This window comes from Salvelinus namaycush, chromosome 7 (genome assembly GCF_016432855.1).
Source record: "Salvelinus namaycush isolate Seneca chromosome 7, SaNama_1.0, whole genome shotgun sequence".
NCBI classification, from domain to species: domain Eukaryota; kingdom Metazoa; phylum Chordata; class Actinopteri; order Salmoniformes; family Salmonidae; genus Salvelinus; species Salvelinus namaycush.
In genome coordinates, this window is record NC_052313.1 from 47,100,032 (window position 1) to 47,127,524 (window position 27,493).

At 43.7% G+C, this 27,493-nt stretch overlaps 3 protein-coding genes across 6 annotated transcripts in view; 1 reads left to right on the top strand and 2 right to left on the bottom strand.

The window, feature by feature from the left end:
* The window catches only part of LOC120050487 (neuronal membrane glycoprotein M6-b-like), a 32,357-nt gene extending 14,402 nt beyond the window's left edge, over positions 1–17,955 (bottom strand). The window contains exon 1 of the mRNA XM_038997074.1: positions 17,882–17,955. Within this exon, the coding sequence (XP_038853002.1) occupies positions 17,882–17,885 (4 nt within the window). The 5' untranslated portion in view covers positions 17,886–17,955. The remainder of the gene's footprint in view (positions 1–17,881) is intronic.
* Positions 17,956–18,596: 641 nt separating this feature from the next.
* Positions 18,597–21,118, bottom strand: LOC120050488 (gem-associated protein 8-like). The gene is made up of 4 exons (XM_038997075.1): positions 21,033–21,118; positions 20,709–20,754; positions 20,147–20,534; positions 18,597–19,923 (listed from the first exon to the last, which is right to left on the bottom strand). Exons 2-4 carry the CDS (start codon positions 20,709–20,711, stop codon positions 19,664–19,666), a joined length of 651 nt encoding a protein of 216 aa, XP_038853003.1. The 5' UTR covers positions 20,712–20,754; positions 21,033–21,118; the 3' UTR covers positions 18,597–19,663.
* A 133-nt stretch (positions 21,119–21,251) lies between these two features.
* LOC120051311 (motile sperm domain-containing protein 2-like) lies at positions 21,252–27,338 on the top strand. 4 transcript variants are annotated; one of them, XM_038998127.1, is made up of 16 exons: positions 21,252–21,343; positions 21,628–21,716; positions 21,805–21,862; positions 22,237–22,392; positions 22,724–22,810; positions 23,152–23,306; positions 23,889–23,949; positions 24,277–24,315; positions 24,411–24,535; positions 24,962–25,117; positions 25,257–25,354; positions 25,547–25,640; positions 25,730–25,826; positions 25,987–26,116; positions 26,263–26,365; positions 26,713–27,338. In XM_038998127.1, exons 2-16 carry the CDS (start codon positions 21,684–21,686, stop codon positions 26,854–26,856), a joined length of 1,536 nt encoding a protein of 511 aa, XP_038854055.1. In that variant the 5' UTR covers positions 21,252–21,343; positions 21,628–21,683; the 3' UTR covers positions 26,857–27,338. The 4 variants fall into 4 exon arrangements, 2 of the variants coding, with proteins under 2 accessions (XP_038854055.1, XP_038854054.1); XM_038998126.1 differs by lacking the exon at positions 21,252–21,343 and having other exon boundaries at positions 21,609–21,716; XR_005477251.1 differs by lacking the exons at positions 21,252–21,343; positions 26,713–27,338 and having other exon boundaries at positions 21,608–21,716; positions 26,007–26,116.
* The last annotated feature ends 155 nt before the right edge of the window (positions 27,339–27,493 follow it).

A 27,493-nucleotide genomic window follows, 5' to 3' on the forward strand; every position in this document is an offset into this window, starting at 1 on the left:
CTCCATCAAACTTCTCTTCCATATCCAGAGAACCTTTTCCCCTGACCCTGATCTGGTCTACATCCTATAGCCAAGTTCTTACCCTGGTCCAGCATTAATATGAAGGACACTAGGCAACAAGGTCCGCATCTGCTCACGCATAATTAAGTGTAATGAAGTGTACAGCTTTTAAATCCCCCCCTCAGCACTCGTCTACTACACTCCTATAATTTGATAAATACTTTATCCCAGCAGTGATCCCTAACCCTGTGCACTTACTGTAGCCTTCGCTCTCGGTCTCCCTGCCTGCCTGTCTCCCTGCCTGCCTGTATCCCTGCCTGCTTGTATCCCTGCCTGTCTGTCCCCCTTCCTGCCTGTCTGTCCCCCTCCCTGCCTGTCTGTCCCCCTTCCCGCCTGTCTGTCCCCCTGCCTGCCTTCTTGCCTGCCTGCCTTCTTGCCTGCCTGCCTCCCTGTCTGTCTGTTCACCCCAATCAGCCAGTGTACTGTTATGGGAAATCTGGGATAAACCTAGCCAGCTGTGCAGGGGACTCCCATCATACACTTATGCACACATTAATATACAACCATACACATATGCACACAGAGAACTACCTCTATGCAGTCAGGCACATGTAAATGACATATACCCAGCTAGCACATTTGGTTTCTTGGAAGTTGTGGGAATGTATGTTTTTGGTTTCCCATTGATTCTGGGAACGAAGCCATACGTTTCCTGACAGGTAAAACTGAGAACATTCAGCCTATTCTGGGAACATACATTTTTACATTGCAGGGAGGTTCTGAGAACATCTTGCTATGGTTACCTGAAAGTTTTCCTGGGAGGTTTTATTAATTCATTTGCTTAGGCATTAATCATTCAAACATTTATTGTTGATTCTGGCACAGCATCAGTGAGATTTGAAGCTATGATCTTCTGCTCTCTATCCATGGAATTAGTCCACTGAGCCACCAGGATGGAGCTAGAATGCCATGTTATTTATTTTAAACTCAAAGCTGTTCATTTTAGTTTATTCAAACAGACCCTGTTTCAAAGGAAACAAGCACTCATTAAGATCAGATGTGGCCAATTAGTGGGTGCGGCCAACACACCTGAAAATACTTAACAAGACAGAGGATAGAGAGTTTTGTTGACGCTGAGAATAGAATGTACATATTTTTTTATAATATTTTTTGAACGTTACTAATGCTTTCTTGCAGTTTTTATGGAACGTTTTCTTAATGTTCTGAGAACATCACTTTAAATAGAACCATGAGGAAACCTGCAGAAAACGTTATGCCAAAGTACTAAAATTCCCACAAAAAACATTGTTTCTTAGCGTTCTTGGAACAATTTGAGAAACCTGCAGGAAACGTTATACTGAAATTCACACCTAAGAAACATATGGTTCTCAGAACATTATGTGCTAGCTGGGTATCCTGCACCATTCCCAGAACATCGTGGGAAGGTTGTATGCAAAATAACCATAGGACAACTACACTCTCACCAAGCTCTAAGAAACATATGGTTCTCAGAATGTTATGTGATAGCTGGGAAATCACGTAAACATACAAATACAAAAGTACACATGGCCTAAACAGCTAAACACACACACACACTTCGAGACAAGTGTGTGTGTGTAACACTGAACCATGCATGAGAGCACTAGCAGTTCCGGACAACAGTGTGATCACGCTCTCCATAGCCGACGTGAGTAAGTCTTTTAAACAGGTTAACATTCACAAGGCCGCAGGGCCAGACGGATTGGAGCAAGTGTCTTCACTGATATTTTCAACTCTGCCTGATCCAGTCTGTTATACCCACATGTTTCAAGCAAACCACCATAGTTAACCGGTCTAAATGACTATTGCCTCTTAGCACTCACAGTTGTAGTCATGAAATGCTTTGAAAGGTTGGTCATGTCTCACATCAACACCATCATCCCAGACACCCTGGACCCACTCCAATTTGCATACCACCCCAACAGATCCACAGATGAGTGCAATAGAGATTCCGTCCACACTGCCCTTTCCCACCTGGCCAAAAGGAACACCTACGTGAAAATGCTGTTCATTGACTACAGCTCAGTGTTCAACAACATAGTGCATTCCAAGCTCGTCACTAAGATAAGGACCCTATTATTAAACACTTCCCTCTGCAATTGGATACTGGACTTTGACGGGCGGCCCATCCGCCATGCTGAACCTCAACACAGGGGCCCCGCAGGGGTACGTGCTGAGTCTCCTCCTGTACTCCCTTGTTCACCCACAACTGCGTGGTCGCACACAACTCCAACAACATCATTAAGTTTGCTGATGACACGACGGTGGTAGGCCTGATCACCGAGGACAATTACACAGCCTATAGGGAGGAGGTCAGAAACCTGCCTAGCAGTGTGGTGCCAGAACAACAACCTTTCCCTCAACGTCAGCAAGACAAAGGAGCTAATCGTGGACTACAGGAAATGGAGGGCCGAGCACACAAACCTACATGTACATACTAGAGGTCGACCGATTATGATTTTTCAACGCCGATACCAATACCGATTATTGGAGGACCAAAAAAAGCCGATACCGACATATTTGTAATAATGACAATTACAACAATACTGAATTAACAATGAACACTTTTATTTGAACTTAATATAATACATCAATACAATCTATTTAGTCTCAAATAAATAATGAAACATGTTCAATTTGGTCTAAATAATGCAAAAACAAAGTGTTGGAGAAGAAAGTAAAAGTGCAATATGTGCCATATAAAAAAGCTAACGTTTAAGTTCCTTGCTCAGAACATGAGAACATATGAAAGCTGGTGGTTCCTTTCAACATGGGTCTTCAACATTCCCAGGTAAGAAGTTTGAGGTTGTAGTTATTATAGGACTATTCCTCTCTATACCATCTGTATTTCATATACCTTTGACTATTGGATGTTCTAATAGGTACTTTAGTATTGCCAGCCTAATCTCGGGAGTTGATAGGCTTGAAGTCATAAAAGTCATAAAAGAGCTGCTGGCAAACTCCATAAAGTGCTGTTTGAATGAATGCTTACGAGCCTGCTGCTGCCTACCACCGCTCAGTCAGACTGCTCTATCAAATCATAGACTTAATAACATAATAACACACAGAAATACGAGCCTTAGGTCATTAATATAGTAAAATCCGTAAACTATCATTTCGAAAACAAAACTTTATTCTTTCAGTGAAATACGGAACCGTTCCGTATTTTATCAAACGGGTGGCATCCATAAGTCTAAATATTGCTGTTACATTGCACAACCTTCAATGTTATGTCATAGAATTCTGGCATAATTAGTTTGCAACGAGCCAGGCGGCCCAAACTGTTGCATATACCCTGACTCTGCGTGCAATGAAACGCAAGAGAAGTGACACAATTTCCATAGTTTAATATTGCCTGCTAACATGATTTTTTTTAAACTAAATATGCAGGTTTAAAAATATATACTTCTGTGTATTGATTTTAAGAAAGGCATTGATGTTTATGGTTAGGTACATTTGTGCAACGATTGTGCTTTTTTCGCAAATGCGCTTTTGTTAAATCATCCCGCGTTTGGCGAAGTTGGCTATCTTTGTTAGGAAGAAAAGTCTTCACACAGTTCGCAACGAGCCAGGCGGCCCAAACTGCTGCATATACCCTGACTCTGTTGCACAGAATGCAAGAGAAGTGACACAATTTGCCTAGTTAAAAGAAATTCATGTTAGCAGGCAATATTAACTAAATATGCAGGTTTAAAAATATATACTTGTGTGTTGATTTTAAGAAAGGCGTTGATGTTTTTGGTTAGGTACACATTGGTGCAACGACAGTGCTTTTTTTGCGAATGCGCTTGTTAAATCACCCGTTTGGCGAAGTAGGCTGTGATTCAATGATAAATTAACAGGCACCGCATCGATTATATGCAACGCAGGACAAGCTAGATAAACTAGTAATATCATCAACCATGTGTAGTTAACTAGTGATTATGTTAAGATTGACAGTTTTTTATAAGATACGTTTAATGCTAGCTAGCACCTTACCTTGGCTCCTTGCTGCACTCGCATAACAGGTAGTCAGCCTGCCACGCAGTCTCCTCGTGGAGTGCAATGTAATCGAGACCATGATCAGTGTCCAAAAATGCAGATTACCGATTGTTAAGAAAACTTGAAATCGGCCCTAATTAATCCGCCATTCCGATTAATCGGTCGACCTCTAGTACATACTGTATTACCTCAATCAAGTTCCAAGTTTTAATGTCACATGCACAAGTACAATGAAATGCCTTTCTTGCTAATTTAATCAAACACCCCAACTACACTGACTCTGTACCGGTACTCCTTGTATGTAGCATAGCATCGTTATTGTTATTTATTGTGCTATTTTATTGTGTTACTATTTTGTTTTTAGCTATATTTGTGTATCTATTACTTTTATTCTATCAATTTTCATACTTTTTAACTGCATTGTTGGGTAAGGGCTCGTAAGTAACCATTTCACGGTAACGTCTACAACTTGTTGTATTCGGCGCATGTGACAAATCAAATTAGATTCCTTTTTTTTTTTTTTACACACACACACACACACACACACACGAACACTGAGCAAATGACACACGAACCCATGCAAGCATAGTATCATTCCTATGGTGAACCCAGAGGGGTGAGAGTGTGGTTTACCCTTGTCCCTCAATCCTCAAGCTAAAGATTACGGTGCTCTGCTCTGAGACATTACATGAATGTACGGCTCAGAGGGCTCCATGCATTGTTTGCTGCGGTGTCACATTAATTCACCAAAATGTAAGTCTGAGCCTCCAGCCAAAGGGTCTGGTACAGTCTTGAGTCGGGGTGGCAATGGGCTTATGTAACAGACTTAGCTAATGCCCTTTCCCATGCCCCTGTCATGTGATTATGGTCATTCACATGGTCAAATTAAGCACTTACATTTCCACCAATGTCTTCTTCAGGTCAGAGTGAATGGAGGAAGGTTTTCATACCTCACTGGTAAGGATGGACACTGGCCCAATGCGAAGTCCTGTCCATTTCTTACAGATGCCAATGGAATCAAAGATGGACTCCACAGCAGAGACTGGCCAGAGAGCCCCCTGTCCTTTCTTAGTGGTGGTTATTTCGACATGATGCTATATTGCGAATACAGATACAAGTGAACCAAAGTCATGAGAGAATGTTTTTACTAACAATTAGGGAATAACACACAGTATCGTGGAGCCCATTTCCATAGAATAGATTTCCATTCAATGTTTCCACTAATACACCATAGTCCTCTTTGTCTTTTGCTCCATTTCCCTCTCTTTGTAGTCGCTGGGCAGAATCACATTGGCTGTCTCTCTTTATGATCCTGGATGTATTGATGTCATCGTTAACGATGACGAGAGTTAATCGGGCACACTGAGATTTATGGGATGTGAGTGGAGCGAGCAGATTGGGCATCAGTAGGCGATGGAAGAGGGCCAAAGAGACTGGCAGGAGGTTGGCACGGCTGGCATTGCATTGGAACAATGCATGCTGCTCCAACCTGTCACTCAGTGCTATTCATATACCCACATACAGAGCATACTGTAGACAAAATGAACACACAGCATAAACACACTAAAATGCACACAGACACGTACCAAAACATACATAATTTAATTCACACAGCCTAAGGAGCTGCACGTGGATGCACTCCCACTAAAATACATCTTATGCATGCATGCATGAATGCACACACACACACACACACTCCCCAGGTGGAGGCTGACAGTGTGTGTGTGTGTGTCAGAGAGAGCAAGAGAGAAATTGTTGAAGGGCTTGGAGATTAATTAAGATAATGGAGATGAGAAAGAGATGACAGTGAATGGGTGAGAGAGGGATGTAGCAGACTGACTGAAAGAGCGATAGGATATGAAAGAGAGAGCGACAGAGTGAGAGAAATTAGGAGAGACTGGGTAAAATAAATGAACAGAGAAAAAGAAAGAAAGGGGAAGATGGGGGGGAGAGAGAGAATCGCCATATAGCCAGCAGCATGAAAATCCTGCCAAGTGAAGGCGTCACTGTACACTCAGAAAAAATGGTTCCGAACGGGTTCTTTGGCTGTCCCCATAGGGAAACCCTTTTTGGTTCCAGGTATATCACAGCCGTGATATGAGAGAGATACCAAGCCAACACACAAAGAACTAGGAAACCTGCTAACTCCTCCCTCACCCCTTCTCACTCCCACCTCCACCTCCCCCCACGTCCATCAAACGGCAGGCCTCCTGAAGGGGATGGACCTTTAGATACACAGGGCCTCAGCTGGACCTCTCCGGAACCTTGAGAACGGAATGACTGTGTGTGTGAATTTCTGGGATCTTTTATTCCAGCTCATGAAACACGGGACCAAAACTTTACATGTTGCATTCATATTTTTGATCGGTGTAGTTTTCACATACAAACTTTATATGTCCGAATCAAAATATGCTTTCCAAAAATAACATGGTCGCAGTGGTAGAATGTTCATTTTGATTTCCGATTTCCTGCATTTATCCGAGTGCCATCGGGTTTCATGTGTCCATGTAAACAGGATTATTAGGGCAATCGTTCTTCTTCCAAAGCATGTAAACGTTTTAATCAAACTATTTGATTAATCTGACATTCCACAATAATTGCATTATTGTGTGCATGTAACAGTACTCAATGTAACCAGGGAATTTCACACACACACACACACACACACACACACACACACACACACACACACACACACACACACACACACACACACACACACACACACACACACACACACACACCCTACGGTGCTACATTCCAATGGCATCCACTTATCCTACAGTTGGATACATTGCATTGCGGATCTTTACACAGAGGTTCAGAACAGTAGAGGGTTTAGCACAAGGGAGCATAGCGCTGCGATTGTTCTGCCTCCGTTAAGCTTGAACGCTAGTGAGGAAATGTTCTACGACTCATATATTAAAACGGAACCCATCAGCGCTCCACTGTTACGCCCCATCGCCGTGGTGATGATGACGTAATCCCCCACGGTTGTGATCTGAAGATGTGGACGGCAACGCAGCGGAGAGTTACGTAAGAGAGAACATACTACCCCTGCCCCCTCCCTACTTTCCTGTGTGATACAGGGAGAATAGGAGGTTTATGCCTGGCTAAGTCAGTCTGACATCATAGAGAGAAAGAGAAGGAGAGAGGGAGGGAGAGACGGAGGTGAACTGACCGAGCGGAAAATGGTGACAGAGAGTGAGCGGAAGAGGAGGGAATAGGAAAGGCCAAAGGAGAGAGAAAGAGAAGAGAGAATAACTATCCTGTACTGAGGCACCGCAGGTCCAGATAGTAGGGATATAGCCTATAATCATTTAAACTCTCTCTCGCTCTCACAGCCTCTACTATATTGGAGTACAATGAAGCCCAACTGAAACTCCACCTAGCCTCCTCAAGGGGTTTGGCAGAAATACAGGGAGGGATGCCAATTGGGTGTTCGAAATCACAGCCAATGTGAGCGGTTGAGTTGGTCTTCAGCCTGAAAGGCGGGCGTGACAGATGTCAACAGAGATGTTTTATAGGCTACATTGTAAGGGGCTTTGATGTCAGGTCACATCTTTGGTCAGATTACATAATGAATTGTGACGGATGCGTCGACTGAGGTGTTAGGCCTGCAAGAATGCTTTGGTTAGATACCTCAAGGCTGCCTGGTTGCCTGAATCTACAGCTGTTACTGTGCAACTGATGTTGTTGGATCCCCAATGGAGGCGAGGCACTTGGCACTTACAACACACAAGCTTCTTACATGACATGGCAGAGCTTCAACTGCTTGCCCTACTCACTATAAATCTCTTCCATCTTAGAGATGCTGAGGATTATGGTGGAATGTCAACAGTTGTAGAATATACTCCAGTTGTAGATCGTGAAAACATTGCCAGCCACACAGCCCCTTCCCTCACTGTGAATGCCATCCACACCCATAACCCTAACCAAACCACAGGATATCATGTTACATTAATTTCGTAGAGATAAACTACATATCCTGTAGAACGTTAGTTCTGCAAGTGTCATGTAAGATGATTCACCACAGGAGAACTTCCTAAGGAGATGTTATACAGTGTTGGGGAAGCTACTCTTAAAATATAATTTACCAAGCTACCAATTACTTCACACGGAAGTTAAGCGATACTAAAGCTACCGTTAAGAAAAACATAGTTGACTTAACTAAAGTTACTTTGAAATTGTAGTTCACTACCTCCAAACTACTTTGATCAATTATAATATCTAAATCTGAAATGTCATAGACTAGAAGTTGCAAGAACAGACCACTGTGGAGTCAGATGTTAACCTCTTAGCGCTAGGGGTCAGATTTTTTTTAAATTAAAAAAATAAATATAACGTGCCCAACGTAAATGGACATTTTCTCTGGCCCAGATCGTAGAATATGCATATAATTTACAGATTAGGATAGAAAACACTCCAAAGTTTCCAAAACTGTCAAAATATTGTCTGTGAGAATAACAATACTTATTCTGCAAGCGGAAACCTGAGAAAATGTAACCCGGAAGTGATATAAAAAACAAACAAATCTGTGTTCCCTGGCCTGTCTAACCTCCATTTAAAGGGGTATCAACCAGATTCCTTTTTCCAATGGCTTCCTCAGGCTGTGACCAGGCTTTAGACATAGTTTCAGGCTTTTATTTTGAAAAATGAATGAGTTTTTTCATGTGTGATTTGGCCTATTAAACACAAAAACTATGTTTTAAGTGAGAATTAGGCATGTCTGATGCTGAAAAAGGAGGGATGTTATAGCCTACTTCACCCATTTTCAAAAACATTTGCAAAAACAGTAGTGTGTAGTTCCTGTAGTTAGCTACACTGCTATATACATGGCAAAACAGGAATTAACTACTGAAAACACTGTCAAGATTTGAATTTAGTTCAACTACCACCAAGCTGCTGCAAAATCTATATGTATAGTTCACTACTCCCAAACATTGATGTTATAGTGTTAGTTATTATGATTAGGTCAACGTAGGCTATTTGTTGGCTATGGCAAGCCTTATGACATGTAGCATGTATGCCTACTAAATGTAAATCTCTATGTAAAACATATTCAAATGTAACCACATCTGAACAACGCATTGAACGGATGGGGGATGGGGAGAAAGCCTTGGTGTATGTTGTACCCTGTTAGAAAAAAAAGGTGCTATCTACAACCTAAAAGTGTTATTCGGCTGTCCCCATAAGAGAACCCTTTGAAGAACCCTTGTTGGTTCCAGGTATAACCCTTTTGGTTAATTGGTTCCAAATAAGTGGATTTTGGGTTCCGTGCAGAACCCTTTCCACAAAAATGGTTCTAACTGGAACCAAAAAGGGTTTAACCTGGAACCAAAAATGGTTTTCCTATGTGGACAGCCTAAGAACCCTTTTGAAACCCTTTTTTTTTTTAGAAGAGTGTAGGGTTATATGGCTAGAAACAGGAGGATGGATGGATGGGGTGGGCAGGGTAAAGGAGCAGCCCTGAGGACACAGTTTTAGCTGCTACATAGCACTGCCCTCTAAGAACTGATTTAGGATCAAATTTGTGCATTCAACTCCTGACCTCAGCCACAGGGAGGTAATATAACCAGCTGCTATTAGATTTAGTAGGCTGTAGCACCAAGGGATAGCCTGTATCAAAATGATTGATTGAAATAGTGATTGTAAAATAGTGTAGCCTAATTGACGTGATGGACAATGTTGCCTGTTATCTGATTACCGAGAGGTAACGACTGGCCAGGGGGTGTTATTTTGCCCCAGTAACCTATATCAAAAACAAATGTAATCCCTATATACATTCCTATACATTGGGCAAATTGAGTCGGCCCCACCCCCTGCTTTGTAGCTGGACAAAGGCAACGACACCCAACATATAGCGGAAACAATATTATGCCTTGCGCATAGCCTACTATTTATAATTTGTCATTCCATGAACAATGATGGACAAAAGCTGCTGTTTTTACGAGTGTTATCATGTGAAATGAGAGGACCGAGCTTGGTATGTGTCAAGTGGAAAGGGACCCCAGTTTATGTGTCGCTGATCCCTTATTCCCAGTGGGATGTTATTTTTTATCAACGGTCGTCAACACACGGGCGTCCTGCACTGCATCCTCTTATACTCGAACAAAAGAACCAAATCCTAATTTGTCTATTCCAAAAACCAAAGACAACAATGACAGTCACATTGACGACCACGTCTATGGCAAAATCCCTTTGTGAAACGGTTATTTCGCAATGATGAGCTCCAATCTCGGCAGCAGTGGTCCATGCACCTGACCATTAGCCCACACCAATACGCGCACCTGAGACAAAAAAATAATACAAAAGGAGACAATACAATGGAGACAACCCCGCCTTTGATGTGCCACACGAGTCATTTATCATTTTCACATGATTGAAAAACAGGGTAATGGTGATTCTACATGGCTGCAGCAAAGCAAAGCAAATTGGCAATAACTACGCTCCATAAAACCGAGCGCGCGCCTTCAGCCCTCTATCTTGGTCAAGCAAAACATGTCCAAATAAAAACCAACGTTGATGGGACACACACACAAAAAAAAATGTCATTTCATATTCTTTGTCATTTGCAAAAGGCTCATAACAAAACACATGCCAGAGCAAGCCATGGTGCAGGAGGAGAAAACAGCGCTTTTGTGTCACGTGAAGCGAAGCCATCGCAAGTAGGTGAAATCGCGCAGCAGTCTAACAGTACGGTTGAAACGCGCAAAAACGCTCCGTATCACAACAACGACCATTCCGTACCTTTGCCTTCTTCCCTCTCCTCTTGGTTTTCCTCTGTGGCAGACTCCATGGCTGGCTTCGTCCCATCCATTTGAAATGTTTTCCTTTGAGTACTTTTTCTCCCTGGATTTTGGATTCTGACTTCTCTCTCTCTCTCTCTCTCTCTCTCTCTCTCTCTCTCTCTCTCTCTCTCTCTCTCTCTCTCTCTCTCTCTCTCTCTCTCTCTCTCTCTCTCTCTCTCACCCTCTCTCTCTCACCCTCTCTCTCTCACCCTCTCCCTCTCTCTCTCACCCTCTCCCTCCCTCACTTGCAAGCTTAGCTCCTCTGTGTATACTAGGCTACAATCCCGTTTCAAGATTCAAAGGTCTTGTCCGATTTTGCACAGATTAGTGCTCCCTAAACGATGCCAGCTAACGCTTTGGCCGTATGTCACTTGCAATCCCAATTTGGCATGGATAAAAACGTTGATCATGGCAGATTTTTGAGCGCCCATTCTATTTTATAGTATAGAATGAACTCAATCACATGGCCCAACCCTGCCTCCAGGCACATAGCATCCCTACACTTCTGGAAAAAACGGTTCCAACAGGGTTCTTCAGCTGTCCCCATAGGGTAAACCATTCTTTAAATTCCAGGTACAACCCTCTGGTTCCAGGTAGAAACCTTTTGGGTTCCAGGTAGAACCCTCTGTAAATGGAACCCAAAAGGGTTCTACCTGCAACCAAAAAGGGTTCTTCAAAGGGTTCTCCGGACTGAAGAAGAACCCTTTAAGGTTCTATATAGCACCTTTGTTTCTAAGCGTGTACAGCTATATCACACAGGTGAGAGAAAGAAAGGAATAGAAAGAGAGAAAAAAGGAGAGAGATACAGATAGTGAGGTGGTCACCCCCCCCCCCCTTAAATCAGGGTTATAGGTTACTGCACCGCAGGCTGTATCTGTTAGCACACACATGCACCAGTGTGCAAACTGACAGCACTGACACACAAAATACACACACGTCAACGCTCACATATGCACTTGCTCTAACGCACAGCAGCTATCACACAAAAACACACCGCCCACTCTCCATCTGGTGACTAGAGGGCTAGAAAGAGAGAGAGTGGGTGATCTACAGAGAGTAGAGAGAGAGAGAGAGGGAGAAGAAGGAGAAGAGGAGAGAGGGAAAAGAGGAGATACAGAGAGAGAGAAAATAATACAGAATAGTCTAGGCTTTGTTTGATCTGTAGTATAGGCCTACAGTTTGGGGGATGGTTACAGACTTTCCCATCCTAACAAAATATAAGATAATTCATGCTGGACAAAAAATTACAAAGAAAAAACTACATATTCATAATTCATTTGAATTAATTTGCTCTGTGTACTATTGTTCAGCTCATTTTCTAATACACACACACATCCTCAAACAAAAGGACGCAATCTGCCCCGAATCCTCTTAAATAAGGTATTATTTCTGATGCATGTGGCCTAATGCAGCTCAAATGCTTGGTGTCTAGCTGGACAAAGCCTCGTGCTCTGTCTGTTGTAGCAGAGCCACAAAACTGTCCAGGAAAGGGGCTTTCAGAGCACACACAGATGTTTTACAGAATGTCATCAGGAGTCAGACTCTAAGGGTCCAATACGTGGTGGAAAGATCCTCATATGGAGGCTCTGGCTGTCTGAGCTGAGCACTGAGCAGTGCAGTTTAACCCTACAGCTAGGCTCCTGAAGGTTGAATATCGTCACACACACACATCCTCCACCCCCACCCCCCACACACACTATCCAATCCAATGGTCATAGAGGGGGAGCAAACCGCAAACCTCCTGGGTGAACCTCAGGGTCCATTTCCCCCACATCCAATAATCCCTTATGCTGGGTCACAGATTAAGCACTAGTCCAGAAGATGAGATACAGTGGGCCCTGGCACTCTCTCCTTCTGCACACACACATAATACACACACACATAATACACACACACATACTACACACACTTTGAGGTTCGGATCCAATCTGTTCCAATTTAGGAGATATAACAGGTCAAGCCAATACTGTATATCCTCTCTGGAAATCTCCTGCAGAATTAGACATTGGGCTTTGGTCAAGTAGAGTGGCTATCAGCCCCAATCATAGAATCCTTGACCATAGTGTCATAACAAAAACAGCTGTTCTAGTTATTATATTTCTATGGTTAGTCTGTGGTTGGGAGGGACATTGGGGAATGGGGGGGATTTCATATCCCTGTATATTCATCCTCTGTATCCATGTGACTGTATCCTGTATACTGGCTGTGAATTACCCACTAAGGACTAACAAATGCGGTCTAGACAGGCCAAGAACTAACGCTCTCTCGTTTTAGTGTGGCCCTCTGACACACTCTGGTCAAGGCCACCCTGATCACTAGTCTTTGCTGACTCATTCTATGTCCCAGAATTCCTCTCTCTATTAAAGTCCAAAAATGCACTGAACCAAAGATGTCCGCCGCATGGCTACCCTTTATAAAGAACTCAACAATAGAACAATGCCTTTATTTCCTCAGAGGAAATGACTACTTACTTTCTTATGACCACAAAATAATAATAATTTAAAAAACTATGAATATGAATTCAGGAGCGGGACCGGGACCCCTCTCATTACTGTGGAATAGAGAGAAACTAGAGCCACAATGGGTCGTCTCTCTCCCAGTAATGAGGCCATTACGGCTCCATTATGCCCTCCGATGTGGAGTTAATGGGGAGAAAGGAACAGTCTGGCCTCCCTTTGATGTCCCTGGAAACAACACTGCAGTTATGTCCTCCAATTCTGTCCCATTCCCAAAGCACCTCCATTTTGGAAATCGGTTTACAAAACTTAACCAATTCCGTTAAAGGATATTTATGTATATCTGACTTGGCAAACTGGATCGGTCCGATCTTTCACAAGTCAACATGTGAGTCGATTCAAATATCGACTCAACATCAGAGAGATTATGTTAGGCCGAGGGGATGTTAAGCGCTGTTGCTATGGTGACATGTCAACATGACGACAGCCATAAGCTGATTGAAATCTATGAAACTAACGATGCTATCTGTTCCTAGGACACGTCCTCCGTGTTCTCTCTGACAGCTGAAGTCAATAAAGTGCAAATCTTTGAAATCCTGAGCTAAATATGGATGGCTGTAAAGAGAGTCTAGTAAAGTTTGGAAAAGAAATGGCAACAGATATAGTCAACCCTGTGGGTGGATGTTCTGTCTAGGCCAGAGCTGCCCAACCCTCTTCCTGGAGATCTACCGTCCTGTGGGTTTTCAGTACAACCCTAATTTAACACACCTGATTCTATGGTCTGTAGACGATCTCCCCAGAGCTAGTGGATGGCCACCCAGACAGAGGCTTTAGAACAAACAGTCATGTTTTTGTTTACGCCTCAAGCTGTCTCGGTCTCCCTCCCTCTCAAGAGTTATTTAAAGCCCCCGAAGACCTGCCTCCCCTCCACCGCTTGCGGGACTCTCCATCCATTAGAGAAAACAACAGGATTTTCTCAATGTACCAAGAACCACAAGCACACCACCCCGAGAGGCATTCTGCATGCACCTGCATCATCCCAAATGGCACCCTATTCCCTAATTAATGGTGCTCTAAAAGTAGTGAACTACTGTATATAGGGAATAGGGTGCAAATTGAGACATGCCCATGTTATTGGACAAGTTCCCATGATTTTAATGACCCCCATTAGGTCACCCTACTGCAGCCTACTGTGTTTCCTCCAATGGGCGGCCCTTGTCTGACCTCTGAACCCTCTCCGAACCGTCGTCTGAGTCTAGTGTCCTACTAACCTGGGATAGCAGCAACCCATCCAGTGATGGTGTGTGTCTACTGCTTATCGGGTGGGGATGCCGTTTCATCGACTGATCACAAACACCAGCAACCAAACTAATACACACACACACACACACACACACACACACACACACACACACACACACACACACACACAATGCACATTATCTGGGAGTGGGCATTAGGAGCCTCCTGCTGACGCTTTAGTCTAATCCTGGCCATTTTAATTGCCTTTGCTCCCTGTAAAAGGGAAACGTTGGCTGGGAGAAAACCAATGGATGTTCTGATTAAGTCAATCACAGCTGGGACTAGAGGACATGGAGGGCTGTGAAACAGCAGCGACTCCTATTCTGCTCCCCTGGTTAGACGGGGGAGAGCGGACAGAGCCGGCCACACGGGACGTAATCTGTCAGGATGACCCACTTTCCTGCCAGGCCATTCTCTGCACGCTCTCGCCCCGTCGCTAAGGAGATGCCTAGCTCCCTCTCATCAGGGACTCTGAACGTGGATGCTGGAAAGAGTTAATCCTTAGTAACCAAACACACAAACATCAACGGAGTTGTAGGTTCTGGCGGCACCTTTCCCAATCTTGCCGACCACCTTGCCTGCTCATACTCAGTTTTACTAGAGCACACACATATACAGATCCACTCACACATGTACATCCATGCAAACTCTGCTGGTCGCGTCTGATTTGGCTCTCAGACACTGCCTTAATGAAAACACCCGCAACTCTAGTGTCCTCACCTTAACTCTGGCTGAACTATACTGTGTGGGCCGACAATTTCCTGAGCCGGCATCCATCCCTAGACATATATGGATGTGAGGGGAGTTCCATAGGGAGGGGAGTTTGAGGGTTCAAGAGACTCCAAGACAAAACACTGAGATCCCAGGAATGGAGACACATTGGGATAAAAGTGTCTGAATAACTCAGGGGACAGATCACAACTCTCCTCTCGAGAAGCAACCACTGTTTGATAAAAACAGATCATTAATGAATTTTGCTTTCCCGTCTATATCGTGCAACATCTTCTAGTCAGAGAGCTCAAAAGCCAAGGAGCTGAGGATGGAAATTGAGGCGGGAGTGTGGGATCTCCCTTAACAACTCACAATATCTCACCACTGTCTTTACTGACATGCCCTCCTACCCCGCCCCCCACTGTTTTATCTGACTAGCCCCGTAATCCCTCTGGCCCAGATACTGCAGGCAGCTCAACATGATGTCACATCACATCCCCACAGCAGGTACCCCCCCACCATTTCATATATCCCCCAGGAAGCCAGGGTCACATGACCAGGGCCTCTGCTTCAAAACAACCCGCCACCCAGGAAAATGTTGCACCTGCGCCTAGCCTGTCGCTCCAATGGAATCCTTTACAGTGATCACTCAGAGGCCAAAAATAAGTCATTTTGCAGGAGAGAGAACGTACAGGCCTGGGAGGTTGGTATCATCATCGTCATCGTCATGGTTCCCATGTAGATGCAAAGAAAGATTGACAGGGCTACAAATAGGCATGCTCGGCCTGTGTGTGTGTGTGTATGTATGTATGTATGTATGTATGTATGTTCGCGCACATGAGTGTCCCCAGATCACACGTGACAGGATTGAGACGGTGCTTACATCATACAGACAGCATACATAGCCGTCGCTATGGCAACGAGTTATCTCAACGATCCATCCATCTTCCCGTCTCAGAGACCAGAGAAACCAATGGTTGCATGAAAGTCTCAGAAATGGCTCATACCACGGGACTGGCTACAGTAGCCAGACAGCCAATGGCGGTCATGGAGATTTCTTTACAGTGAGAAGTGGAGTAAGAGAGGAAAGAGAGAGGAGTAAGACCTCCGCTCCGGTCCTCCATTTACCCAAATATCCTACGTAAGTTCACCTAGTGTGTGTGTGTGTGTGTGCACGTGTTCATCAAGTGTGTGTTGAAGAGGCTCTTCGCTGTTCAACTCACAATAAACAAATGGCCATTTATTTTATTTAACAATTATTTTACCAGGTAAGTTGACTGAGAACACATTCTCATTTACAGTAACAACCTGTGGAATAGTTTCAGGCGAGAGACTGGGGGATGAATGAGCCAATTGGAGCCTTCTCAGTCTGTGAAGCGCTTCATGAAGCAGTAACGCAACCGCTTCCTAACCAACCAGAGGAGAGCAAAGAGAGAGGAGAGAGATGGTGTTTTATTGGAGAGGTTGGCTGACAACTAAGTGAGGTCCTCGTGGGTAGTCAGCCAGTGTAGACGGTTCCCTTTTGATTAGTCAGCCAGTGTAGAGCACGACGGTTCCCTTTTGATTAGTCAGTCAGTGTAGAGCACGACGGTTCCCTTTTGATTAGTCAGTCAGTGTAGAGCACGACGGTTCCCTTTTGATTAGTCAGTCAGTGTAGAGCACGACGGTTCCCTTTTGATTAGTCAGCCAGTGTAGAGCACGACGGTTCCCTTTTGATTAGTCAGTCAGTGTAGAGCACGACGGTTCCCTTTTGATTAGTCAGCCAGTGTAGAGCACGACGGTTCCCTTTTGATTAGTCAGTCAGTGTAGAGCACGACGGTTCCCTTTTGATTAGTCAGTCAGTGTAGAGCAGACGGTTCCCTTTTGATTAGTCAGTCAGTGTAGAGCACGACGGTTCCCTTTTGATTAGTCAGTCAGTGTCATAATTCAAACTCTTTGCTCACACTGCAAGCAGAAACAATTTCACTTCGAGAATATTCCCAGTCTCTGTTGGGGCAGAGAGTAGTCTGCCGTCAGACTCCATGGATACACACTGCCGGGTCGGCGGAGAATGTCCAGAGTAAAATGAATTATTCCAAGGCCACAGCTGGGACAGAACACTTGGATTCTTTCCCATCCATTTGGGCTACAACAGGGGCCAGGAAACACACTGTCACCGCATTCACTTAATTTATTAGCGTAGACAGAAAAAGCTGATATAATATAAAACAGAATACAAAAAAACGATTTAGTAACTGTAGGCTACTACATTCTTTAGACCTATTAGTTATTAGATTATAATTTTTTGTTGTGCTCAGCATTCATGCATTAGACAGTAGACTAGATTAGGCAAAGGAACTATGAGAGCGCAGTTCAGATGATAGAATTTAAACCTGCCACCATAAAGAAAATCACTTAACATCGCCTTAATCTTGTCATTTGATCGTGTTTGTAGGCTACGTCTATGTGCCCAATAAATCGAGCACTCTATCCTGCTGAACACCATTGCTATGACATTAAAAACGCACCCAAGCATGAAGTTAAAAAAAATACCTGTATACTCAAGTTTTCCAGTTGAAGAAACGAATAGGAAAGTATTTGGGTATTAATAATTGCACCTACCCATTTTGTTACTTTCGTAGAACTTCAGTGCTTGGCCGATGCGATGTGACAAAAAGTTCTGCAAGTGGGGAGCTGTTTCGTGCAGGGCAGCAGGGCGCGCGCTGGAGCACCAGTGCACGAACGCTCTCCCCGAAATCAATGCACCCCATCCCGTGGGGACGGGGAAGAGTGAGTGACGTCGCTGCTGGGCCTTGGGCCCTTTTTAGTCAATAGAAAAGCGTACTAATGTCTGCAACAAAATTACATTCAACATATTTTGATCTCTATAATGACATGCTTGATGTAGTATTTTATTTTTGTATTTAACCTTTATATAACTAGGCAAGTCAGTTAATTAAGAACAAATTCTTATTTACAATGAGGGCCTACCCAGCCAAACCCGGACGACGCTGGGACAATTGTGCGCCGCCCTATGGGACTCCCAATCCCGGCAGGATATGATACAGCCTGGATAGGCTGTATCATACAGGGGGGGGGGGGGGGGGGGGGGGGGGTTGTTTTTGTCAATACTGTTACAGTGCCTGTTTTTGTAAAATTGAATAAACTTTAATGGGACAAGAGAAGTAACATCAGTGTTTATGGTAGGGGAGGAAATTATCTATAAAATATCACATTTGACCTCTTGGCTTGGCCTCCATGGCCAGTGGGCTAAGAGTGAAATGCCAGGTGATGCAAGACCTCTGCAGCTCCTACCCTACACAGAACGCCACCAACGGTTTGTTGCACCATGACCCCAATGTAAATGTCAAGCGTGTGTAGATGTAACTCACTAGAGTAGAGGTCTGTTCTGTGTGCTGGCCTCTTTTCTAGCAGTTGGACCAGCTGATTACCTGTGACAGTAAGTTGCTTTAAAAATCAAAGCCAAAACCTTCACTACAGCTATGCCGGAATCCACTCAGTGGCTGGATTCTCATATATAACAGACTCAGACCAAATGAAATCAAAGTACCAAAATTCTATTTACAGGGACATAAATGATTATTAGCCTCACTGAAACAGAATTTGACATTTCAAATCTGATAACATATTTAGAGTTTCAATTCATCACAAACATTCTTTATTAGAAACTATATCAACAATCTTATAAAAAAAAAAAAATACAAACGATTTTGATATGAAACAGACACACGGGAAGAAACCAACACATTGTTCTACCTGAGCCGCTGAGACAGACACAACCCATCTGAATGTTGAGAAAGAAGCAGACAAACATAGAGGCGGAGGCTATTATGCAGTATCTGGAGATGATGAAATCAAAACCATCTCTTTCTTCATTTATGGTTGAATGAAATAGGAAAGAAATCCACCCAAATAAAAAAATATATAAAAAAAGAACTACCTTGACAGCAATAAGAGGATCATAGATTGAAGGCTACCTGGACATGAAACCATGCTTGTTGACAGAACAGGTAGCCTGAAAAAAAGATTTAACTTTGGAGTCTGTAAACTCAATTTGCTGGGGGAGCTTAAACATTTATGCAAATTGTGTATACTCGTCCTCTTCTTGTGCCTGCATCTTATGAATTTGTCATCATTTCATTGTGAAACCAGAAGAACAGAAATAAAATTCCCCCCCAAAATGTTGGTTGACATACGATATTATGGTGAGAGGGGAATGTTTAGGCACTGTGATCAGGTTGCAGGGAGTACCTCTCCATTTCAATCAGTTTCCTCCCTACTGAACATGACCCAGTTTCTCAGCTCTATGTTTCAGGGGGTTGTCTAGACTGGAACAGTGTGTGGGTGAGCTCCATTGGAAGAAGATAGATGTCTGTAGTGGAGCTACAGTTTTAGAGGGATGACGGGCCAGTATTTGGGCTGTTTCTTGTCACAGTTTCTGTCGAAGGTGAGCTGCATGGCCGTCTCCATGCCCTGGACCTTTGCCGCGTCTTCCCCGTACAGCTTCTTCATCTCAGAGCCTCGGCGCTCGCCCGGCCGCTCAGAGGGGGGCAGCGACCTGCCGTGCCAGGAAATTCTGTGCATGTCCTGGTCGGCCAACACGTAAGTATCCAGCTGCTCCGCCTCCAGCTGCTGCTGCTTCTCTGTGGGGAGGAACACAAGACACAAGGCTTTTAAAGTCAGCCTCAGAATACTTCATAATTCATTACATGTAGTTGTAATGGTGCGTTAAGTTGTCTACTTATACAGCAATATGATCCAAAGACCATATGATCGTGGTGTTAGGGGGTTATTATAGAGTTATTAACACTCATTGTGGAACTTTTAGATGTAGAGACTGACTGACTGACACACACACACACTCACTGAGCTCCTCCTTGTGCCGCTCAGTCTGGGCAAAATACTGGCGCAGCTCCTCTGTGATCTCCATGTTGCTGACATCACATTCGATTTCGCTGTCCGAGCCACTTTCTCCGTCCCACTCCTCGTCATCTGCGCCCCCCTCCAAATCCTCTTCCACATGGTCCTTAGCAGCGACCGTCTCCTCTGCTCTCCTCTCTCCCCCATGCCAGTCTGCATAGCGTTGGGGGGCAGTGGGGTACTGTTGGGGGTACCCTGGCCCGTAGGCAGCCTCCCAGGCCTTTCTGTAGGCCTGCCTGTGTCTCTGGTGCCAGTTCATAGCCTGCTGGTAATGCTGCCAGTAGTGGCCATACATAGGGTGGGCAAACCAGGAGTAGATGCTACCATGGTCCTCCTGTCCAGGACAACAGAGGATGGAGGACACTGTTATCACCATGATTCATTGATAACACCCAACCAACATACATTGTTTCATCAATGTTTAACGTGCAAAACTAACCAAAAAGTGCAGAACTAGGCTAATCAAAAAGGTCCAATGTGGTATCTTGATTCTAGAAAGGCACCTTACCATGGTGGTGCTTCTCCTGCAGTGTGGTTTAGATCGCAGCTACAGTCTGTAAAGGGAAATGCATTGTTGTCATAAAACACTTAATTTCAAAACATGTACTAACTAACGTTAGCTGGCTAGCATAGGCGCTCCAGGGGAGCCATAGCGAGCAAATTATCATCAGCTAGCAATGACATCTTCAAAACAAAGATGGAGGCAGCTGGCGGTTAGACACACACCAGAAATAAAATAGATATATCCTCAAACGTCAATAGCTATAACATTATTATAGACGGTAACTCATTGTGAATAAATGCACGATACATAACGTATATAGCTCGTTACCTTCAGTTAGTGCAGTACACTCAAACGCTGACAAACGCACGCGCTGCATACGGCAACCAAGAACCAGGAGAAAAAAATATCCTGGAAGCCTTTGAAAAAAAAGAAGCTATTTAGTTCACGACTACATGGTGCCACCTAGTGGATAGTAGTTCAAACTAATACATATAGAGCAAGTCAGTTATTTAATCAGATGTGTAGTGCAAGGGCAAAACCCAAAACGTGCAGCCATGGGGGGGCCCAGGACCAAGTTTAGTAAAACTCTGGTCTAGAGAACTTCACCTGTCAATTGGCAGTGGCGCACACACACACAGGTGCCGAAGATTTTATATGCAATTTGTGCGTCATACATGTGCTCTGCTAAATTAAATCGTTTGTTTTTGTTGTCATTAGAATGTTTGAGTGTTCAGTGTTGACTACAAAATATGTTGTAAACTATCCAACCTCATACTGTACAATCATTGCATCCATGTTGCCTTTACCAATCAAAGTGGCAGGGTCAGACTGTCGAACTGACATTGTGGCTTTTAAGCATTTGGAGTGTCAGTTCGTCTGTAACAGCTGAAATGTTGAAACATGATGGTCTACTTCCTCCCAGACAGCGCGTCAGGGACACATCCGAACCAACTGGTTTTGGTTTGTTGTCTTTTGAGCATGACGGACGCAAGATCGGCTTTATCAGAGCAGGTAAGCCTAATAATAACAGTAAAAGTTGACATGCTAGTTATAACATTTGAATAATTGGCGATATTTTGAAATATTTCCTCTCAAACAGGACATTCAAAAGAAAATAGAGGAAACAAGAAAACGATTCCGTATCGAATATGCACAAGGTGAGCGCTCTGGTTTCTACTTGTTGTCCTGGAACAGCTGTTTGGGGATAGAGTAGGCTAAAGTAGGATTGCGCAACAACAGCAAACATTTCTCCTGAGAACACTGAAATCCATGTGCATTTGCACCTTTTGAAGTGTATATCAACCTAGGTGTGTGTGTGTGTGTGTGTGTGTGTGTGTGTGTGTTCGTGTTCAGTATATGCCACTGTTTTGATGCTGCATAGTTGTCCATACCAATCATAAGTCGAGTATTTTAACCTGAAACTATCACACATTTTTTAAGACCGAAGCAGTGCACTTGCAGCTCAACTGGATTCAATGTACCACACAAACGCACAGAGTAATAGTATTGAGCGACATCCATTTTCCCACAGACTCACCAGACAAGTATGACCCCAGGGATGTGGACAGGTTATGGAAGGATGATGTTTTGGTTGACGGTTATCTGGAGTGGCGCCACTTTGTGGTGGAGGACACCTTGAAGATGATCGATGAGAGTCTTAAGTGGAGAAAAGAATTCAAACTGAATGGTGGATTGACCTTTGCCTTTACAGGGACTTGATGTCAACCAGTGGCCTTGTCCCATACTGTATAGCTGTATTAATGAACATATAGCTCCAACAAAGAACAGTAGAATAGCTGGCTAGAACACATACCAGGTTATTGTGCATTCTGCAAATTGCTGAGATACTTCCACTAGTTGAACATGATGGTGTTGATAAGATGTTTCCCGCTTTGAAATTTTCTTTATGTAATGAATAGCGCTACATAAGTATAATGTATAAGAATAATGTATTATTATTATAGACAGCATTGATAGTCCGGTTTGATTCATTTTTTTAATATCCCTTTCTCTTCCAGACATCAACGAAAGCTCTGTGCAAAAGTCTCTATTTGAGTCTGGCATGCATTATCTCCATGGCTATGATAAAGAGGGCAACAAACTGTGTAGGTATTTTTATTTATTTTTTCAACATATGTGCTCACTGCCAATCAGGAAGGTTCTGTTGTGAAAATGTTGTTTCTGAGATACCTCATTTATGGCCAACATCATCATTTTATCTCTTGTAAAAGCCTCATCCTCTCTTTGGGGTGCTGTGATCGTTTTTCTATGCATCTCACTATTCAGACTGTAGTTTCCTGATTTAGGTGCACGCACAATTCAAGTTAGGATTGAGATTGGAATCTTGAATTTTTGTATGGTGGATTACAGTTTGTCTTTTTGAGCTATTTGGGTCTCTGTCTTGAAGGCCACTGAGGATTACCCATTTTTCTTGTTGTCTGCCCAGTCTGGTTCAGGGTTAAGCTGCACATGAAGGATGTGAAGATGTTGACGGAGAAGAAAAGGTACGTGGCATTCTGGTTGGAGAGCTACACCCGGCGGGAACCAGGGATTCCCCTCACCGTGATCTTTGACATGTCCGAAGCGGGTCTAAGCTGCGTTGTAAGATGTCTGCTCTCCTCTCATTCCCCTCTAGCTGATTTAAGTTGTGGAACTTGGTATCAATGTCCAAACATTTTGTGTTAACAAGTCACTGAGGGGATCTTTACACACTAATGCTTGTCTTTGGGTGCTTTTAAACTACCTTTTGTGAAGACCTACTAAGGTAAACCTGAACTATCCTCACCTATTCTACACTCATGCATGTTCTGTTATTTTCTTTTCATATTATGTACAGTGAACTGTGCATGACAAGCACAAACATGTAGTAGATGGCAAGCTCTGAAGTACTAGATGCTGACTATTAAATGTATTCTAACATTTTTCTCTGAAGTGGTTTCTTAGGAGCGTAAGATGGTATAAACAGAAGCAGTGTCTGGAATACATTGAGACAAAGTATTCTCCGTTGCCCAATCTGGGTCATGCCTTAGCTTGGGGCTCAAAATATGGCAGGAGACATACAGTACAGCTGTGTGCTTTCAAAACAAGTTTCTCTTCACATGCCAGGGTGAAAGATTTATTGGTTTATTTGTTGAAAATATTTATTTGAACGATAGGAATTCTCTCTTCTCTTTTCTCTTGTAGGACATGGATTTGATCAAATATATAATCAATTGCTTCCAAGTGTATTACCCTAGATTGCTTTGTAAGTATCCATTTCTTCTGGTGGGCTTCCAACACAGGAGGCTATTGAGGAGAGGACGGCTCATAGTAATGGCTGGAATGGAGTAAATGGAATGTTACCAAACACATGGAAGCCATGGGTTCGATACCATTCCATCTATTCCCTTCCAGCCATTACTATGAGCTCGTCCTCCCCAAATAAGCTGCCACCAGCCGCCTGTGGCTTCCACCTGGTGCATTTGGTCCCATAGCGAATAAAGGACTCAGTGAACCCAATTGCATGCCTTTATTGCCTACAGAGAATGTCAAATGAATCGTGTTATGATTTATGCGTCCTATTTCATTTCAGCCAAAATGCTCATGTACGAGATGCCATGGATCATGAATGGTGAGTCACTTAAAGAAGAAAATGCTATGCTTCCACTCAATGTCACTGTTGCAGTCAATACTACTAACTACACTCCCCCCATCTTCTATATATAGCGGCATGGAAGATGGTGAAGAACATGCTCAGTCAAGACGCCATCGACAAGCTGAAGTTTGTGTCCAAGAGTGACATCCAGAACTATGTTGATAGGGAGAACCTCCCGTCCTACATGGGAGGAACTGTGTGTAACTTACCGCTCAATGGCCACAATGACCCCCATACATCCAAATATCTACTGAGCACATAAGCACATGCAGATGTTAAAACATCTGTGAATGCCCATTGGCTAACATGACAACATGCATGCACGTTGCTTTCGGTACAGTGCAAATGATGCACAAGTCAGACACATGACCGACCTATACAAGAGTCATACATCCACGTTCTCATGTAAAGCTGCTGTGTCTGTGCACACACACGTACTTGCATACATACAAACAACGCCATTTGTTGGTATCATGCATACAGTACATAAACCAATACTATGTTGTATACACACACACCTTGCCAGAATTCATCACCAGTACGTTATACTACAAGGATAAATAATTGATGTAATACAAATGCATTGCATTTACTATGGAGTTCTTTTCTAATTTTCTCCCAGGACCCATTCAAATTCAGTTACCCACCGTTGCCTGATGACGTCTTCCAGAACCCCATATCAGAGACTGGACAAGAGGATGACACTGAGTCAAAGGATGATGACCTGGAGGCCAAGGACACCCTGGAGCCGAGCTCTCCTACACTCAGAACCAGAAATGTTGTCCTTCGTTCCCCTTACGACACCCCTTGGTTTTAATACTGAACTTTGTTACACTCTCGGATCTCATAAGTGCATTGAGTGATATCAGTAACAGTAACATTAGTGTCCTTGATTTCTCTGTCTTTGTCTGAGGCAGGTATACTTGGCACAGGATGGGGACAATGAGGGCTCCATCAGATGGAAAGGATCCCGTAGGCCAACCGTCACTTTCAAAGGCACCTTACTCTATATCAGGTTAGCTTTGGATTCTGTGTATTTGCCCTGATACATACAGTATAGTGTAAGCACTTCCAAAACGTATTGAGTCACATAGTTTCCAACCACAGACCTCACACTACCTTTTAAGGTTATGAGGCAACTGTTTACACTGAGAGCTGCTAGACGGAGATAATATGTGGCTCCCACACTCTCGCTCTCTCTTTTCAGTCCTGATGATGAGTTGTGCTTTGGCCACAGAGAGGGTGAGAAGAGATGTCTGATCATGCTTAATAATGTCACCAAAAACCAAGTGGCCTTCAAGGTCAGTTCTCATGTTGCTCTTTTTAAGTGTGTGATTGCATCAGTAAAATATACTTGTATGAGAGCAGCCTTGTTTGTGTTTTGCCGCAGGTGCGGACCACAGCCCCAGAGAAGTACAGGGTGAAGCCCAGCAATAGCAGCTGTGGGGCGGGCAAGAGTATGGAAATCACTGTGTCCCTGCATGGAGGTACTACATATCGTAGCCTTAATTCTTCCATCTCCTCTGTCTCTATGTAATATAAACCCATCATTCAGGTTTTGAGAAGGTCAAGGACTAGCTCATGTGAAATTGTTGCTGTCCTCTAATTGTTTGTGGTCGAATTCCCTCCTCTCTGATTGGCTCTCAGGGTCTCTGTGCTCTCCTCAGGACCGCTTCTTAATCATGGCTGCTGAGATGGAGCCATGTAGCGGTGGGGGGAGCACAGACCTCGCCCACTTCTGGAAGGGTGTCCCAAAGGCTAAAATAATGGAGCACAGGTAGCACCATCTATTACACACACAGAACACAACTCAAACCAGTTTTATGAGTATTGCTTTGTTGACTGTCACCAAAGGCAACAAGGCCTCGAGGACGCATGTGTAAGGACTGTTCACCAATGGTCTTCTATTTTCTTTACCTTCAGGCTGCGGTGTCGAATGCTAGAGGGCATCAAGTTGGCACTCAGCCCTGTGACTGACAGGTCTCACAAAATGGAGACCAATGGCTACCAAGACATGCACACCACGGTGAGTTGTGACCTCGGGCGACAGACACTGACACACACACACCCTTATTATGCAAATGTCTCAATAGGACAATTACATATTTACTATTATCTTTGCCTGCTGAAATGTTCAATCTATCAAGTCCATCTGAAGTCAGTTTGTGGTCTGAAAAAGGTCCGATACTTCACCTGGGTCGTGTTCCATATGGAAGGAAAAATGTCTTTAAATGTTTTGCAACTGAAGACAAAAATGGGCATTACTTACGGGACAAGGGCAGGTAGTCCCACCATGTTTCAGTCTGTTTTCTTCCATTTGGTGCCTAATGAATATGCCCCGGTTGCCGTTGGTGCCCTCTGATGTTCCCCCAGCTCCTTCAGTTGATGGCCAGCAGCTCCAGGCTGGAACAGAAGATGGACCACTGCCTGTGGTGGCAGAAGCTCTTGACTGTACTGGTGACTGCACTGATGGCCTTGGGCTTCTCTGCCCTCTACACTGGGGAGTGGCCATTTTGAAACTTTCCCACAGTGGAGGAAAAAGACAAGGACCAGTCACAGTGGAGTCAGGATGAAAGTCGATTTCTGATTGGAGCAGAAATATGAGGAACTGCTCGCAATCCACTCTATGACCTTTGGACACTGAATATAATTATATTTCCACACTATCAGGTTGGAATAATACTGTGAAATTATGAAAGTAATTATAATGCCCTTTTAGTGTAAGAGCTGTTTGAGTGGGTGATGGATCGAAGGGATCTAGCTTTTGTCAAGTTAACGTCAGACTTGACTTTTCGTAGCAGGTTAGGAGAATTTGGTTAAGGTTGGCAACTTTTTACATTAATTTGACAAAAGCTGGAGCCCTTCTCGCCATGAACGTTTTGATGGTATGGAGTTTTGGTCTGCCTGGTGACATCACCAGGCGGTAAATTATTTAATAGACCAATAAGAAAGAGGGTTGCAAACCTCTCTGCCAATAACAGCTAGTTTTCAGTTTTCCCGTACCCACTCAGACCACTCCCAGGCAGTCCTAGCAAAATTATTGCTTGAGAAATTTCACTTTGCTAAAAAGCTATTTTTGTTTCTTTTTTGACCATGTTTTCAATTAAAATCACAGTAAGGTACTTAATTTTTACCCAGAAAAATGATTTGATAT